Source organism: Saccostrea echinata, unplaced genomic scaffold (genome assembly GCF_033153115.1).
Source record: "Saccostrea echinata isolate AGI-Se365-2 ecotype Australia unplaced genomic scaffold, CSIRO_AGI_Sech_v1 ptg000012l, whole genome shotgun sequence".
Lineage (NCBI taxonomy): Eukaryota > Metazoa > Mollusca > Bivalvia > Ostreida > Ostreidae > Saccostrea > Saccostrea echinata.
Window position 1 is genome coordinate 1,708,827 of NW_026889761.1, and position 17,526 is coordinate 1,726,352.

The window sequence follows — 17,526 nt, forward strand, 5'->3', positions numbered from 1 at the left end:
TTTTTTCCTAATAAAAAAAGTCGTGTATTCGTTCTAATCATTTGCAGATTGTTTAAATTTTAAAAAAAAGATATAAAATGGACAATGGATTTATGTAAACAACACGCAGTTGATAGTTATGATAATGGTCAAGTGAAAATGCAGTCATTTCCCTATCTATGTATATTTTATCATTGCTATGACAACATGATCTACGGTGATGGAGTTAAATCAGCCAGTAAGCAAAAAGGAAAGAATCAATAAGCAATCGTAAACTCGCAAATTTTTCCCACCTTTTCACTGATCATCCGCAGATTTACTTTTTAAAAAATATTCCGATTCTAAACACAAGAACTCTGAATGATATTTAAAAGATGCTTGAATTTCTCATTGACGATATCTAAGTTGTCTTTGGGGACTAGGATTTCCAGAATCTGTTTTAATTTCCATGAGTGATTATTATGCCCCGTTATAAGCAGATCTGTTCTTTTGTATTCTTATGAAGTAGAACTTATTCAAAATATTTTACATGAAACCAAGAAGTCTTGCGCTGTGGCTTTCATTTCAACATTTAGATTTATCAACGAAGTTTTATTTCTAACAATATACAGTTTCATTCCTACGTTAGTTCAATACATCCCATTGAAATATAAAAAAAAAAACGGAGTCTGACAGATTGGATGATTTACTAGCGAAAGACATTCATCGCAAACTGAAAAAAAAATTCCATGATAAACGTGATGAATTCAACCTTCCTATCTTCAACTCATTTAGATACTAACTAATATTAATATTGTCACTTGTGCATGTGTTTCACTCCCAGTTGAGTTGATATGCATAAGGGTATGTTTTACGTTTGAACAATTTCAAAAACGAAACAGGCTACTGAAAAATACGTTGATCGGTAATCTTGTATAAACTCAGCATCTTTCAAATTCTACTATCGATACAATAGCATTGTTTGAAATATTGCCTTTGCTAGAATCAATGTCAACTGACGTTTTTCATAAAAAATAGTTAGGCAGTTCATTTCACTGAAAAATATTAACTGATCTCAGTTTACCCGATCACGATACAAAGCTTACGGGTGATGTGACCGGTAAACTGTGTATATTTATTCCTCCATGGTACCTAATACCACTTGATGTTTCAGGGGTCCATGTTTTCTTTGCTCTCAATTTGTAGTGTTTAATTGGACTTTTGAACCTAAATTCTGTTTGTTAACTTTACATTTCATGTCCCCTTTTGTTATTCCCACCTGAAGTTTTGAAAAGTGGAAATGTACTATATGCACTTTCTTTATCAGATTTATAGTGAATGACCTCGTGAGATTTTCTACATTATTCTTATATCGTACACGCGAAGAGTTATTGTCACAGGTGTTCTGTAGAATTCTCCCGTATCTTCTTTTGTCTTTATTACCTAGAACAGAACTTGCTAGAATTATAATATAGTGTTAGGAGAATGTAGATATAACTATTTATATATTTGAACACACATTTATACTCACATTGGATATTTTCTTACCTTTGACCCTGGATTTTTCTGATTTGATTTAGATAGACGTTCATATTTTTGGACAACATACGTTTTATATTCAAGACAATAATTACTGTTAATAAATAAGCACTTTGGATTGATATTTTTCATTGAAAATAAATTGGTAAGACTCCATAACGTGTAGTATACTTTTGTTGGTATTTGCAGGGATTCTGACCCATAACATCAGCTCTGCAATATACAATGCAGTAGCGTAATAAGAAAACAGTTAAGATTTTAATTTTTCAAATTAAGCAACTCTTGGCAATAATTATCATTTATATTGCTGTAAGAATTTAAATGAATTCAAATGAATAAAATCTGATAGCAACATTTTGTCAAAGAACACTACATATTATTCAACAGTCATTGTAATCTTAAGTTACATATACTGTAACTAAAAAAATTGTAAGGTCGACCGCGTGGCACAATGGTTAGAGCGAATGCTCTAGAATCGCGGAGTAAAATGTTGATCATTACAGTGGGTTCGAATCCCATCGAGGGATGTTGAGGTCGGTCCTTGGAATGAGAACGAATAAACCGAAGTCCCATGTTGCAGTATTTGCTGGCACAAAAATAATCCCTTACTGCTCAAAGGCCGTAAGTGCCGAATACAGGACTAAATTTGCAGCCTTCGACCGGCAAGTTGTGCTGTCTCAATATGAGCGAAAAACTCTCAAAGGGACCTTCAATAAACAAAGAAACTAATTTGTAAAACATAAAGCTGATGTACACCAACAACATTTAGCCTAGATGCGAGTGATTTAATCGAAATATTTACAAATCGGTGACACTTAAAAATTAAATAAAAATATGAAAAGGAAGAGGAATTTGTAACAAATTTATAGATGTATGCACATTCCATGTTTTATTATATTTTCAATAAATAATCCCTCATAGTTTAAGAGAGTTAAGACGAATGAAGAGAAAAGAGTTGCAAGCCTTCTCTGTTTTTATGTATCAGATGAAAACGATATATACTGAAAGGAAAAAGAAACGCAGGGTAGCATAATATGAGATGATTATATAACTACATGACCGAAAATTATGAAAACTGGTCAAAGGGGACTTCTTATCACTGTGCACTGAAATCGGTGTCAAAAATTATTCAAACGTGAAAATGCGAAAACCACGTGCAGAATATTGATGACGGGTTCGTCAACACATTTTATCATACCAATTTATACTCTAGAGAGATACACATCGGTTTTCTGTATTTGAAGTAAATTTTGTTGTTTTGTAGTCATGGTGCGATTGACTGAAGTTCAGAGGGGTCAGGCCATTGCACTACTAATGCAAGGTCAAAGGCAACAACAGGTTGCCCTGCAGTTTGGGGTAAATGTTATCACCATAGAGAGTCAGTCTTTGAAGAGAAACTGGGAAGGTTGCCGATCGAGCGCGACAAGGACGTTTGCGCGTAACGATACCACGTCAGGATAAAGTTATTCGTCTTGCCCACTTGCGAAATCGCCACATAACTGCAGCTGAAACCGCTAGAAATATGGTTGGCAATCATAACCACCAAATTCACCCTAAAACTGTAAGAAACCGGTTGCGCGAGTTTGGTTTAAAAGCTCGTAGACCTTGCGTTGGTGTTCCAATTACTCTCGTACGTCGAGCGCGTCGTATGTCCTGGGTGGCCGCCCATGGTCCTGGGCAATTTTCTATGAGGCAATGGAGACGGGAGTTTGTCAAGACTTTCTTTCAAACAATAATATTCAACACTTGATTGGCCTCCATACAGTCCAGACTTGTCCCCAATCTAACAATTGTGGGACGAACTGGGCAGGAGGGTAAGGAGGCGTCGCAATTCTCCTGCTAATCTCGACCAACTAAAGATTGCCTTATGGGACGAGTGGGATAATATTCCTATAAGGATGATAAATGGCCTAGTGAACTCCATGCACAGGTGAATTAGGGCTGTGACAGATGCTCGAGGGGAGCATACAAGGTTTTGAGTTTTTCAATTTCACTTTCTGGGGGTTACCGTTAAATGGGCTTCCATAACTAATGATTTATCGGGAAAAATTATTGAAATTCTGTCAACTTATTGATTAAAGATGTGTTAATGTGCTTTATAAAGAATATTAAGAAAACTTTTTGAATAACCTCAGAATTTTACTATGTGTTTCTTTTTCCGTTGAGTATATTTAGAAACAGCTTATTGATACAAAAGGGTTATATTATTGATATCAAGTAGTGCATATTAGAGTAAAAAATAGGAAAAGGCTGTCCACCAAAGATTGAAAAAATGAAGGGGGGGGGGGGCAGCCCCCAAGTGCCTGTGGTTTCGAGTGTCGAAATCAACAATGTCTTACAGTACAAGTGATAGCATCTTGTAAATATCATGTTAATGCATATTGAATCACACAGAGAGTATATGCTTATAAATCAATCCTCAAATTCTTTATATGTTCGAAAACATGAGAAGAAGAAAAATTATGCATCGCATTGACGAAGTATTAGGGTTTTTTTACATCTAAAAAGGATCTAAAGATTGCTTAGAAAATATAAGAACAAAGTCAAGTATCAAAAACAAATTGGAGTGTACGTTTTTTACACCGAAACTCCTAAAGAGAAGGGTTTTTTTTTTTATGAGAGCAGTTTTAATTGATATATTTCATTGAAATTCTGTTCCAGGAAGTTTTTTTTTCTCTGTCGAATAAAATTAAATCCGTTCCTAATTTGAGAAGAGTGCCAAGGAAACAGTATTGAGATCTAATTCCTCAGAGTATCGTGCATATTGATAAAAACTAATCCACTGCACGAGTTACATTCGAGACAGAGTTATGAAATACGTGATGTCTCTTTTCAGCGTTTATTCGCAGCAAGTAAAATAATGATTGAAAATGATGCTTCTCTTGGGAATAATCATTATTTTTGTTGTAATGAACTACATTCAGCCCAAATGAGTTCCAAAGATTTTTTTTTTTTAACAAAAGTTATTAGCATTTTTTTCAAAGAACACGATTCCCCACAATAAATTAAAGTCCAGGCTTTTTGATGTCATTGACAGCTGCTTTTTCAATAAAAATGGAACTCGTAAATATACTTACCTTGTCATTGGTCATTTGCAAAATTATTTTGTTAAAAAACATTCTGATTGTACACACAAGTACTCTGAAGTTGACATTAAAAAGATGCTTGAGTTTCTGATTGACAATATCTATGTGGTTTTTGGAGACCAGGTCTTCCAACAATCTATTGGAATTCCCATGGGTACCAATTGCGCCCCATTATTAGCAGACCTTTTTGTATTCATATGAAGCAGAATTTGTCCAAAATCTTGTACGTGAAAAGATGAAAACACTTGCTGTGGCCTTCAACTCGACATTTAGATATATCGACGACGTATTGTCAATTAACAATGGCTATTTTCATTCTTATGTCGATACGATATATCCTGGTGAACTTGAGATAAAAGATACCACAGAGTCTGACACATCTGTTTCATATTTGGATATTTTACTTGAAAAAGACGTTAATGGTAATCTAACAACCAAGCTTTATGATAAACGTGATGACTTTAACTTTTTAATCGTCAACTTTCCTTACTTATGCAGCAATATACCTTCATCACCTGCATACGGGGTATATATATCTCTCAGTTGATTCGATACGCAAGAGCATGCTCTACGTATGTACAATTTCTAAAACGAGGTAAATTATTGACAAATAAGTTGATGAAACAAGAATATCAGCTGTCTCGTTTAAAGTCATCATTTCGTAAGTTCTATGGTCGATACAATGATCTTGTCAGCAAATACAATTTATCATTGAGTCAAATTCTGACTGACGTTTTTCATACTAATTGTTAGGCCATTATTTACACACTGAATTGTCGACGGATTTTTCCGTTATTTCCCGATCATGACAAGGAGCACATAGCGGGTGTGACCGGTCGGCAGGGGACGCTCACTCCTCCATGGCACCTGATCCCACCTCCGATGTTTGGAGGTCCGTGTTTGCTCTGCTCCTATTTCGTATTGTATAATGGACTTTTGAGCTTGAATACTGTTCGTTATCTCCATATATTTCATTTGTATAATTGAACGGCATCAGTTTTTTCCTTAGTTACACAAACTTTAACTATTGACTTTTAAAACATATTGCAAGGATATTGATCAATTGTTAAAAACAAGCAGTGTCGATTACTCCGATACATGTCAAGTGATGAAGCAAAAACTTCAATATAGATGAATTTTGAAATAAGTGTTATGATATAAACGCATTAGGAGCATTTTTTGTCTTACAACAAAAAAGGAACAAAATCAAGATTGCAAATAATACACTAGCGGAAAAAAGAAACTGAGTATACTTGAAAATTAAATAAATATATAAAAAAGTAATCTTTGATTGCTCTTTATTTTTAAAATCATAGTTTAATATACTAAGCGCGTGTTTGAGTACTCAATTTGTTAAAAATCACGTTAAGTTTGGCTTGATGGTCACAACACGCTTTTTTCATGACTTTCGAGCCTAAGCGACACTTGGTTAGTAATTGATTAGAATTTCTTGCATTCATTGAAAGTATTCAATTTTTCAATGTATTGAAACAGAAACACATTATTGTTTGAACAAAATTTTGATTGAGGGTTGACTCGCATTCATTTGATTGAAAATGATCCCTTGTGTGCTATTGAGATAGTTGAAACTGGGATATATCAAAGCAATGTTGCAAGGCAGTTTGGAGTTCATTTTAACTCTGCTTTCGGATACAATATCACCAAACAGGCACCCTTTGGTACCGCAAACGATCAGGACACTTGCAAGTAACGTCAAGTCGTCAAGATACGTAAACACGGACGTCAAATTTGTGTAATCGATTTCAAAAGGCTTCTTTAACAGCTAGGAGCATCCCTGGACATCGATGGTCAAGTCCTCGTACCCTAAGGAACAGATTGTGAGCGGCCATTATCCGTTCTCAACGTCCTGCTATCCGTCCTGTTCGGCTGTGGCGTCACTTTGTTGCGAGGTAATTATAAGCGTGGTATAGGAGGCAACGTTGTTTCAATAACAGAGATTAAGCAGAAATTCTCGGGATTAATGTCTTGCCAAAGAACGACGCCTGTGTTATTCAGCGCCATAAATTCGGAGAATTAATGCACTTTCACTATATAATCAAATACAGCTCCTCCCCTACTACCAGAACCTCTGACCCTGGGGCCACAAATTTCACAATTGTAGGAGAGGCACCCTTGCTCCTCATAAGTATGCCTGTAGTTTATCTGCTAAATATACAGGGGGAGGGGAGAGAATTTTTAAAAAAAAAAATATGCATTTTCACTATATAATCAATAGAAACCCGCCTTAACACGAAAACCCCTGACTCACACTACTGGCCTAAATAATTACTGATAGTGCCACTTTTTACTGATAATCTCTGATATTTACTGATATTATACTGTTGGTACTGAGAATTTCTGATATTTGCTGATATTTTTACTGTTGTTACTGATAATTGCTGTTGGTTCTGATAATTACTGATATTTACTGTCGTTTTTACTGTGGGTTCTGATAATTACTGATATTTACTGAGAGTTACTGTTGGTACTGAGAATTGCTGATAATTACTGAGATTATTTTCTAAGTTCATGAGATGCAAAGAGAAACGGGGGTGGGCGGATTAAATAAATTAAACAAACTATTTTAATAATTTATTTTTATAACTTATTTTTAGCTGTAGGTATTTAGAATTTGTAACTTGAGTGACAGCAGGGGAAGTATATATTTTTCTCATAATATTTTGTTTTAGTAATCATATATTTGAATTTAATTTCTCTTACTGTAAGAAGATTGAAACCCCCCACCCCCATCCTCCACCACCACCCCCCCCCCCCCCACACACACACACACACACATTTCATCCTGTTTCTTAGTTCTTAAGGACTTACTTGTATTATTTCAATCTATGAAGTAGGCCTAAAAAGGAGGTATTATATCAGTTTCAATAAAACCAATTTAAAAAACTGGATTCATATGTAATATATACATATGGTGCGGTGATGTTGGACATGGAGATCGTACTTCGGTTGGGAATATATAAACAGCGGTTTTCTGTCAGAGTAGGTGCTGGCACAAAAAAGATTTCTCAGTGATAAAATAGTGCAGATCTAGAGTCATGAGAAAGATCCCTCTCTGTTCATTGTTTATAAGTGCAGAGTACAGATCGAAATTTGCATGAGAAAGATTTCTAATATGTAGGTAAAAATGCCGCCGAGTACATGTCAGAAGTTAAACACGGAAGATCCTGCCACCGATTTATAGACATAAAATGTACATGTAAGTGCAGCATACAGGTCGAAATTTGCAGCTTTTAACAGGCAAATGATGGCGTCACAAAATGAGTGAAAAGTTATCTAAAGAACACATGTAAAAAAAAAAAGCGTTCATTTTCAATGCGATACAATGTAACATTATAGTTATTTGTTTCAGAAAATTATTGATCCGCCGCACACAAGTACATGTATTATAAGAGACTTGATCAAAGTAAGTCAAGATCGATACACCACCAGTCCATTCACACATTGTAATGGTTTGAACATTTTCGACAGCATACAGATTTTCATCGGATACATGTACAAGTTGTTCAAAACCTTTACTTGTTAAGACACATACAGTATAATAACGTTTCTCGAATACAGTGATCATGATTCCATTTTTGTCGTCAAAAATATTTTTAAAAGATAGAGATGTTCCATGGACTGTCAGTAAAAACAACCAATTGGAAAAAAATATGTTCGATACTCATAAAACCTCAGCGTAGTTATTTCATAATTATCCTTAGAGAAATAAACATATTAGTTCATGTAAAATTTTGACAGAGCATGTCGAGAGACATATATTGTCCTTAAAATATATAAAATTAATTTTAATGCTAATATTTTATATGTTTTATTTGCTGGTTTCTGATAAACCTTAAAACAACAGTAAAAATTCTTAAAACGGGCTAAACACAGGAAGAAACTTAACCAGAAGTTTGTAGCAAATGAGTTTTGAAAGGGGGGAGCACGGGCGATCTATAATCATCCTGAAAATATATAGGAATAGCACTTCCTTAACCAATGATGCATCTTATTTGGGGCTGAGTCTCTTGAGTGGAAAAATATTTCTGTGGTTTTTGCAGAAGGGTAGATATTTACATGTGTAAATGAGGGCATACTGTACATATAAAATGCACACGGAAGTATAGTTGATTTGTAAACTTAAGAAAAACAACAGATCTGAAATATTTTTATAAAAAGTTTAGCGTGTTGTTGGAGTTAATTGAAACAAGCCAAGGTCATTTGATAGAGAATCAGCATGTTTTATATCATTCTGGACTATTTCTAACTTAATTGACAATCTATCCCTCATTAACAGTTACTGTAGCTTATTTTCTCGTTGCACTTAGCTCATTAAATTCTCAGAATATTAAAATAAGATTTTGTTTACATGAAAAAGTTCAAAATCCTGTTCGATTTACCACAAAAATATTTTTATTCATCCCAAATGTTACAAGTATATTTTGTCTGATTACTGTTGAACACAGTGACTGGATCCTAGAACATTTATGGGTATTGCAAACAAACGAAAGCGCTGTGATGTACACTGTACGGTAGCGAGAAAATAACACAATAGGTGTCCCTGCTGTTTATATACATGTATGACACGGGGAGTGAGAGAGAAGGGCACTCGGCAGCCGGGACTCGCCGGATATCACAAACAGTCAGTTACGCAACGACAAAGTGACAGATGAATTAAAAAATTCGTTCATTTGAGTAAAAAGGACAGAAGGAAAACAATTACATGAAAAATAAAGAAATAAAGTGTATCCAAATATGATGTTATCAACATGATGCTTGTACATGTAAACTGGAACGTTTAAATTAAAATTCAGGGGGGGGGGGGGGGATTACTTCTATTGTTATATTTCCGGCGAAGCTTGATGAGTAAACCTCATAGTTAAGAATGCCTCTTTTCAGAAGAAATAAAGTTAATACATATACATAGATAGATAAATGAATGAAAAAAATGTTTATCCTTGTAGAAGTCTACTTCGGAGTATAGGTGAAATATTTTTTTTTATCTAAACAAGGGGGATGTCTTAAAAAACAATCTCAAGCTTCATATTTCTGTGGTTTTAATCCTTTTTATTTTCCTCAAGGTTGGGTACATGTTATTGTGCATTCTACATTTTAAGGCAGAAAGGGGTGGGGGATATAATAAGCAGATTCTTAAAATGAATATTTATTATCACAGGGTTACGGGAATATGTGTATATATATATATATATATATATATATATATATATATATATATATATATATATATATATATATATATATATATATATATATATATATATATATATATATATGTTTTAAAATACTTATTAATATAATTTAACTATACATGTAGGAAATGTTTTATTATTAAGATATTTACTTAATATCAAGGGTATAGACTCAATAAAGACGTACATGTACATGTAGCTTAAGAAAAATGCCTGGACCAGCACACATCTGTTTCATATAATGGACTAATTGAAAGGAAATTTAGAATTCTACGGTGTATTTTAAAAAAAACAATTTACATCATACACCGTTGTGATTAGTGAAAATAAATACTTATAATTTGTATTTATTACTTATCTAAGACTTGTAAGTAGTCTTGAATATCTTCAAACTGAAAAAAAAAATAGATTGGGATATTGTCTTTTTCTCTAAGTTTACTTCTGCAAGCATATTTCTTTCAATTGTAAGCATTAACATCCTCTGTTCCTTGTTTGAATTTGAATTAAAAAAAATGTTTAACACGTCCGTGTGAAGCGGGAAAGAGGGAGTGACGTCCAAATAATTTACTGCAATACTTCATCAACGATCATTTACAGTAATGCGCGTGTCTTCTACAAACGTCCTGTTCTTTTTTGGTGTTTTCTCTTTCTTTTTTCTCTTTGTATTTAATGGTTTTATTTTTTTAGTACTAAGTAATGCATTTATTTAATTAAACTTTTTTTGGCTTATCAAGAAATTCTGAAACTGCTTTCAACAGAACTTTTTTAAGTGTAACAACTACTGTATTGAAAAATAATAGGGGCAAGCTTTAAAGGATTATTTTTAAATCATAACTATTATTGAAACAGCTAGAGTTTAAAAAAGTCTTTGAAAAAGTTTTATCTACCAGTTATTTTTCTTTTTTCAGAAATCATTTTTTTTTTAAATGAGAACGATTCTTAAGGATTCTAAACAGATTTTATTTCCTCAGTCTTCCTTTCAACCAATTTCCCTCCCTTTCCAGTCAGTGTTAGGCTTGTTTTACATCTTCTGGGTTCAGAGAAATAATCTCAGTAATTATCAGCAATTCTAAGTACCAACAGTAACTCTCAGCAAATATCAGTAATTATCAGAACCCACAGTAAAAACGACAGTAAATATCAGTAATTATCAGAACCAACAGCAATTATCAGTAACAACAGTATAATATCAGTAAATATCAGAAATTATCAGTAAAAAGTGGCACTATCAGTAATTATTTAGGCCAGTAGTGTAAGAGTGCTATAGGAGGCAACGTTGTTTCAATAACAGAGATTAAGCAGAAATTCTCGGGATTAATGTCTTGCCAAAGAACGACGACTGTGTTATTCAGCGCCATAAATTCGGAGAATTAATGCACTTTCACTATATAATCAAATACAGCTCCTCCCCTACTACCAGAACCTCTGACCCTGGGGCCACAAATTTCACAATAGTGGGAGAGGCACCCTTGCTCCTCATAAGTATGCCTGTAGTTTATCTGCTAAATATACAGGGGGGAGGGGAGAGGATTTTTAAAAAAAAAAAATATGCATTTTCACTATATAATCAATAGAAACCCGCCCTAACACGAGAACCCCTGACTCAGGGGCCACGGAACTGTCAATGTTTGGAGAGGTACCCTTGCACATCGTATTTATGCACCACGTTTGTTTACTAAATATGAAGGATCAGAAAAGAAGATTTTCAAAGAATCATTTCAGTATATAATCAAATACAGCCCCTCGCCCACCACCAGAACCCCTAACCCTGGAGCCACAAATTTCACCACATTATCTGCTAAATATACAAGAGAAAGGGAGAAGGTTTTTAAAGAATTTATGAATTTTCACTATATGATCTAAGAACCCCACCCTAACTACAGAACCCCTGAAACTAGGGTCATGAATTTCACAATTTTATTAGAGGGCTAAGTGCCTATTACAAATATGAAAACAGTTCAAATGCTTGATGTCCTGGAGTAAAGAAGAATTTTTTTTAAATATTGCACTCATTTTGATGGTTTTAGCCCTTAACGTCAGGTCCCAGGGGTCGGGGACCATGAAATTCAAATTTTTTCCCCTTCCTTCATATATGTTATATGCCAAAATTGGTTGAAATTGGTTCAGGGGCGGTTCTAGAGCAGAAACTGAAAATGTTCGAATGTTAATGGACGACGCACATCGCACAACGCACGACGAGACAAAAAACAGATAACAGTAGGTAACCTGGATGACTCAGATGTCCTAAAAATCATAATGAATTGTTTGTGAAAGCCACGTTGTAAAGTTTGGACTTAGAGGTAAAATAAATTTACTTAACATTACAAAAGCATTAATCTACATATCTGCATTAGTCAATTACATATATAACATCAGTCTACTTCAATTCATCAGTCAGATTTATAAATAATTGTGAGGCCCATTCCTCCACCTTATTTTTACATTTTCGTATCATATTTAATATCGGTACTTAAGATTACAAACATGAGTGGAAGCTCTCTTTGTTTTCTGTAAGGAAAATAGAGAAGAAATTGTAATTAATACAGATCTTGAGAATATTAATTATTATTATTTTTTAAAAATAAGACAAAAGTTTCAAATATAAACAAATATAAAAATTACCGGTACAATCAACAATAACCTTTTGCGTATGCAACAATTCATTCAATAACACAAATGATACATACTATCACGTGACGCCTCATTAATCATAAATTAACAGACCTTGGCAATAAATATATATGTTATAGAAGAGTAGAAATCTCAAACAGTTGATTATTCTGGTAGAACCCATCGGCAATGAAATCTGACCGCTAAATCGTTGCAGAAAACTGTTGAAATGGAATTAACAGCGGGTCCTAGGGTTATCAGTGTGTACCTCGTTTACCCTAACTCTTTTACAGACATGTTACTCTCAGTGCTTCGACCCAAAAACTTTAATCATTAGCAACTATGAAAACTCCTCAGTACCTGGTTTTAACCTTTTGACCAATGCTGAAATGGGAATGTGCATGATGGTTTGTAACAAGTTTGAGTTGTGTCGCTCAGTGGATTGGATACGCGAAGAAAAGATATGCCGGCTAAACACAAGATTCACCATCAAAAATGTCAGTGGATCAATGACCGAAGGTCGCACCATTCATGTTGACCGAGAAAGTTTTCCGAAGGTAAGCAATGTATCGGACGTTAAAAAACAAATATTGAAGTATTTAGATTAGAAGCATTTCGATCAAATAAACGAGTTATCACTCTAAGTTGAATGACTTTCAGCACCTGGCGGCCGATTGCCCAAAGCATGCCTGTACCGAGGATACCATTTGTCTTCGGGGTAACTGTGTGCCTGTTTTAAAAGGTAACACATTTCTATAGGTAATGATTATAAAACTGCACTTTGGGTAGCATTCAAATCAAAATTTATTGGAGTTCGATTCGCGCAAACGGCGCCGATTCAAACCTAAGACGTTTAACATAGGTAGTGCTATTCCTTTACAAAGCGCCCGGTACCAGAAGTGAAAGTTAGGGGTCGTTGGATTAAACCTTAAAATCCGAGCTTCCCTGTGACAGAAGGCGTTGGTACGATAGAGTTCCTTCACTGCTTCGGCAGTAATCAACGTGCATATGTCAAAATTTGTGGCACTTCATCTAAAGCGGGTGTCATCTCTATATGAGTGAAATGTTCTCGAAAGGGACGTTAAACAACATTCATTTAATCAATATTGAAACATTTTTAATACAAATCTCTCTGTGTTAATAACAAGTATTAGACATCAATTTCTTCCTGATTATCATTTGTTGGCATTTAGAAAGAATGGGGGATATAGTCAAACTTTGTAGTAAAAAGCTTTTCGATTTGAGAGTATCGAAATTGTCTAATAATCATTTTTTAAGGCAATGACTTATTATTTTACCTGCATGTTTCTATTAACATGCTTATTACTTAAACAATTAAGACATTCAAATTTAAAAACAAATAAAAATGGAAAATAAAATAATATTGGAAAAAAATTATCCTGTTTTCTTCTTTTACGAAAACATCTTATATAAGAATAGGTCTTGTGCTGATGAAAGACACAAACACAGGCACCTGGTGTTATTAATTATAACTATACCCTACCTAAAATTTACGAAAATCAAAATTTTAAAATTTCAAATATTTGTTCCCGATCATGACAAGGAGCACACGGCGGGTGTGACCGGTCGGCAGGGGATGCTCTCTCCTCCATGGCACCTGATCCCACCTCTGATGTTTTAGAGGTCCGTGTTTGCTCTGCTTCTAATTTGTATTGTTTGAATGGACTTTTGAGCTTGAATACGGTTCGTTATCTTCATATATTTCATTCTTCAAGAATTTGTAAAATCAAACTCAAATAATTGAAATGTATTTTAAGTACATTCTTCAAAGCAACTGAGATTAATTTATTACATTTGTAAAATTATTAATGTGTTTGAAAATATCTGCTCAAATTTTCAAAGTAATTGACCATAACCTTGTTCCTAACTGTTATTATTTGTCTGCCACTAGTATTTTCTTTGGTAATTTCTAATCTTAATGCGATAAAAGTGTCTTTAACGAAACATAACTCTTAAGCCAGTCTGTAATTAACATTAATTTTCCTTCGTAGGGAAATCTTAGAACTAACCCTGATTTTGAGCTAAGATGATAATGTGATTGCTTATGTCAATGAATGCAAGCTTTTGTTTACATAATTCATATTTTGACGTTTCCCACTCCGGGACATCGAGCAGTGAGGGATCTTTTTCGTGCCAGCACCTACTGCGACACGGGACCTCGGTTTATACGGTCTCATCCAAAGGACCGGTCTCCATGTCCAGTGGGATTCGAACGCGCGACGCAAGGATCAACTCCTTTTTCCGTGACTCTAGGGCAGACGCTCTAACCACTTTGCCACGCGGGCGACTCAAGATAAGGTAGTTAAGAAGACAATTTACAATTTAAAAATTTACTTAGTTGGTTATACAGTGAAAAAGCGGTAAGCTCTCTCAAATCTAAACAATGAAATACTTTGTTTAAACAGGAATTTTGGTTACGACAATGCAGAAAAAATACATAATCAGCGTTAGCGATTGTGTATTTTTCTGCAATGATTACTGAATGCAATCGTTTTTCTTTATAAACAAAGAAGGGTTTCATTTTCTGGTTTATATTTATATCAGTATAAATTATTCATATAAAATGGATGAAAGCGCCTAACAATGGATATCAGTTTGTTTATCACCTTGGGTAAAAGAAATTTACCTTCGACACTTGCTTTGTACTATTTTATACATATCACATGTACATAAAATCCGAATATTACTACTAAACGACAATCGGTTTTCAAAAGATAAAAAGGAGCTGAAAAATAAATATCTAAGATTAAACATTAGTTATATTTACTCTGTAACCCTTGACATGACCAACCACTGTATTCCGTTTAATCCAATCCGTGTTATTCCATACACACTTTAACACTGAATGATGTATGTGTATAACATAAAGACTCAGCATGACTTTCCAAAATAATTGTTATCTTCATAGGTTTTGTCAATGTCAATGAATTTATAACCTTATATTCTCCAAATAATGTTAATTTTCTTTTATAAAAATTGTTAATCATGATAGACTTCCAATTAATTCTTATTTAACAATTTATTTTACCATGACTTATGACTAGATATATTACTCTCCAGATTGTAACTACTAAACCTTCAGTGTCTGTAAAAAGATTTTTAAAGGTCCGAAAAGATTACATTCAGGTTTAAAGAGCATTCGGTTATAAATAAACAAAGGCTCCATAAATCTATCAATCTCTAATGATTTAAATGTTTGAAAACAAATAGCAAGTTTAATGCAATTTATTATTTATTTCATTCACTTTTTTACACTGAATAGAAAAGATATATAAAGACTGTTCAGATATTGTGAAAAGAGACCCAAGCAAGAAAGAAAAAGATGGAGTTTATGTTATTTACGCTGATACCCGGAGAGAGGTCTTCTGTGACATGACGACTGATAAAGGAGGGTGGACGGTGAGTAGTGTTTTTGTTTTTGAACGATTACCGAATACTCAATAAAATTTCATTTTATTAGGTATTTCAACTTTAATTTTAGAAAATGTCAGACAATGTTAGATGTAAGAGCTTATAATGAAAACAAATTAAACAAAACATTATCATGATGTCTATTGCTGAGTGTGACGTGAAACCTGTCCCGCAACATCAGCACCTGAATAACGAATCGCAATCGAACACCACCATTATATTTGATTATAGCATTAACCAAACATTGAGGGACGAACCCTTACATAACAAAGGGCAGTCGAATTTTAGTCTGCAATTCGGAGATTTTACTGTACTCACCAGCAGAGAATAAACAAAGAAACCACCCACAAGGTTTTGTTTTGGAATTGATTTCTAAGCCATTTGGCACAAAACAATTACAGATGTTCAAGCAATTCTATATTACTCAGTTTTCTCCCATAGCACCTTTGTATCACAGAATAGTACATACTGGCATATATTCTTGCTTGAAACTTTACCGATAAGTAAGGAGAATGTAACATAGTGGTCGGTGTTTATTTTTACAAGAAGCAATAAAATATCTACCATTGCTTACAGGTCATTCAGAAACGACAGGATGGTGACGTCGATTTTTACAGGACATGGAGAGAGTATAAAGACGGATTTGGGAATGCGACTAAAAACTATTGGATAGGTATGATCTTATATTTTTATTTTATATATTCATGTCCAGTTAACATTACAATTTCAATATTGTCGACAATGTAATGTAGGCAAAGTAGATACGGTATCGTGTTTACATTGTATTTTCTGTCGACAATGTCGACAAAGAAATATCTAAAATGCAGGTTTGAAATTTTATTTTCATCTCTGTTGAAATCGCTGAGATTGCAATGTCTTCAATGTTAATGTGATATTATTTTTACATCATTTGTATTGTTATATATCCTCATATCGGTTTCTTAACATAAATAGATTTTTTTCTCTTCCCAAATTATGCAAATAATATCGATTGGTATACAGTTTAATTTCAAATATTACAACTATTTTGCAAAGAAAGAATGTAAACATAGAAAATAAGATGGAACAACGCAATGTTGTCACAACGTATACTTGATGTCAACCAACAATGATATGTCGACAATGTGAATGATTTAAACTGGATAAGGGATCGTAAATTTCGTACAATGTCAACTCGATGTAAACATAGTACGAGTTACAATATTCGTACGATGTCATTTCGATTTAAACAGGATACGAGGTACAATGTTCGGACTATACAGGCTTACTGTCGTCAATTTGAGCGATGTCAATGAATAAGAGAAGACAATTTTGTCAAAATGCCGAATCAAATCAATATCTCCTATATTGAGATTCCAATAATGTGAAGGATGTAATCAGGTTAATAGTCATAATGTTACACTTTTTCGACTCGATTTCATCGAACATTGAACATGATATGAATGTTGTTACTAGTACGAGAACTCGATGCTGACAAGAAGTCGATTCCATGTTGCTTTATTACGACGATGTAAACAAGTTAGTGGCACCATGTATATGTTGTTAAGTTTAAAGAAGTTATTCACGGATATGTCCAAAATATTAATAAAAAATCGAACATTAGACATACCTTGCAGAATAAATAGAGGGACCTACATCACGCAACAAAATAAAACATAACTCTTAAAATCCTCTCAGGAACATGGTTTTCT

The 17,526-nt window shown here is 33.9% G+C and overlaps 1 protein-coding gene across 1 annotated transcript in view; it reads left to right on the forward strand.

Annotated features, from left to right (window-relative positions):
- LOC133185663 (fibrinogen C domain-containing protein 1-B-like) overlaps positions 1-17,526 on the forward strand; it is a 150,201-nt gene that overhangs the window by 67,473 nt on the left and 65,202 nt on the right. The window contains exons 3-4 of the mRNA XM_061320971.1: positions 15,687-15,823; positions 16,412-16,508. Coding sequence (XP_061176955.1) covers positions 15,687-15,823; positions 16,412-16,508 — 234 coding nt within the window. The remainder of the gene's footprint in view (positions 1-15,686; positions 15,824-16,411; positions 16,509-17,526) is intronic.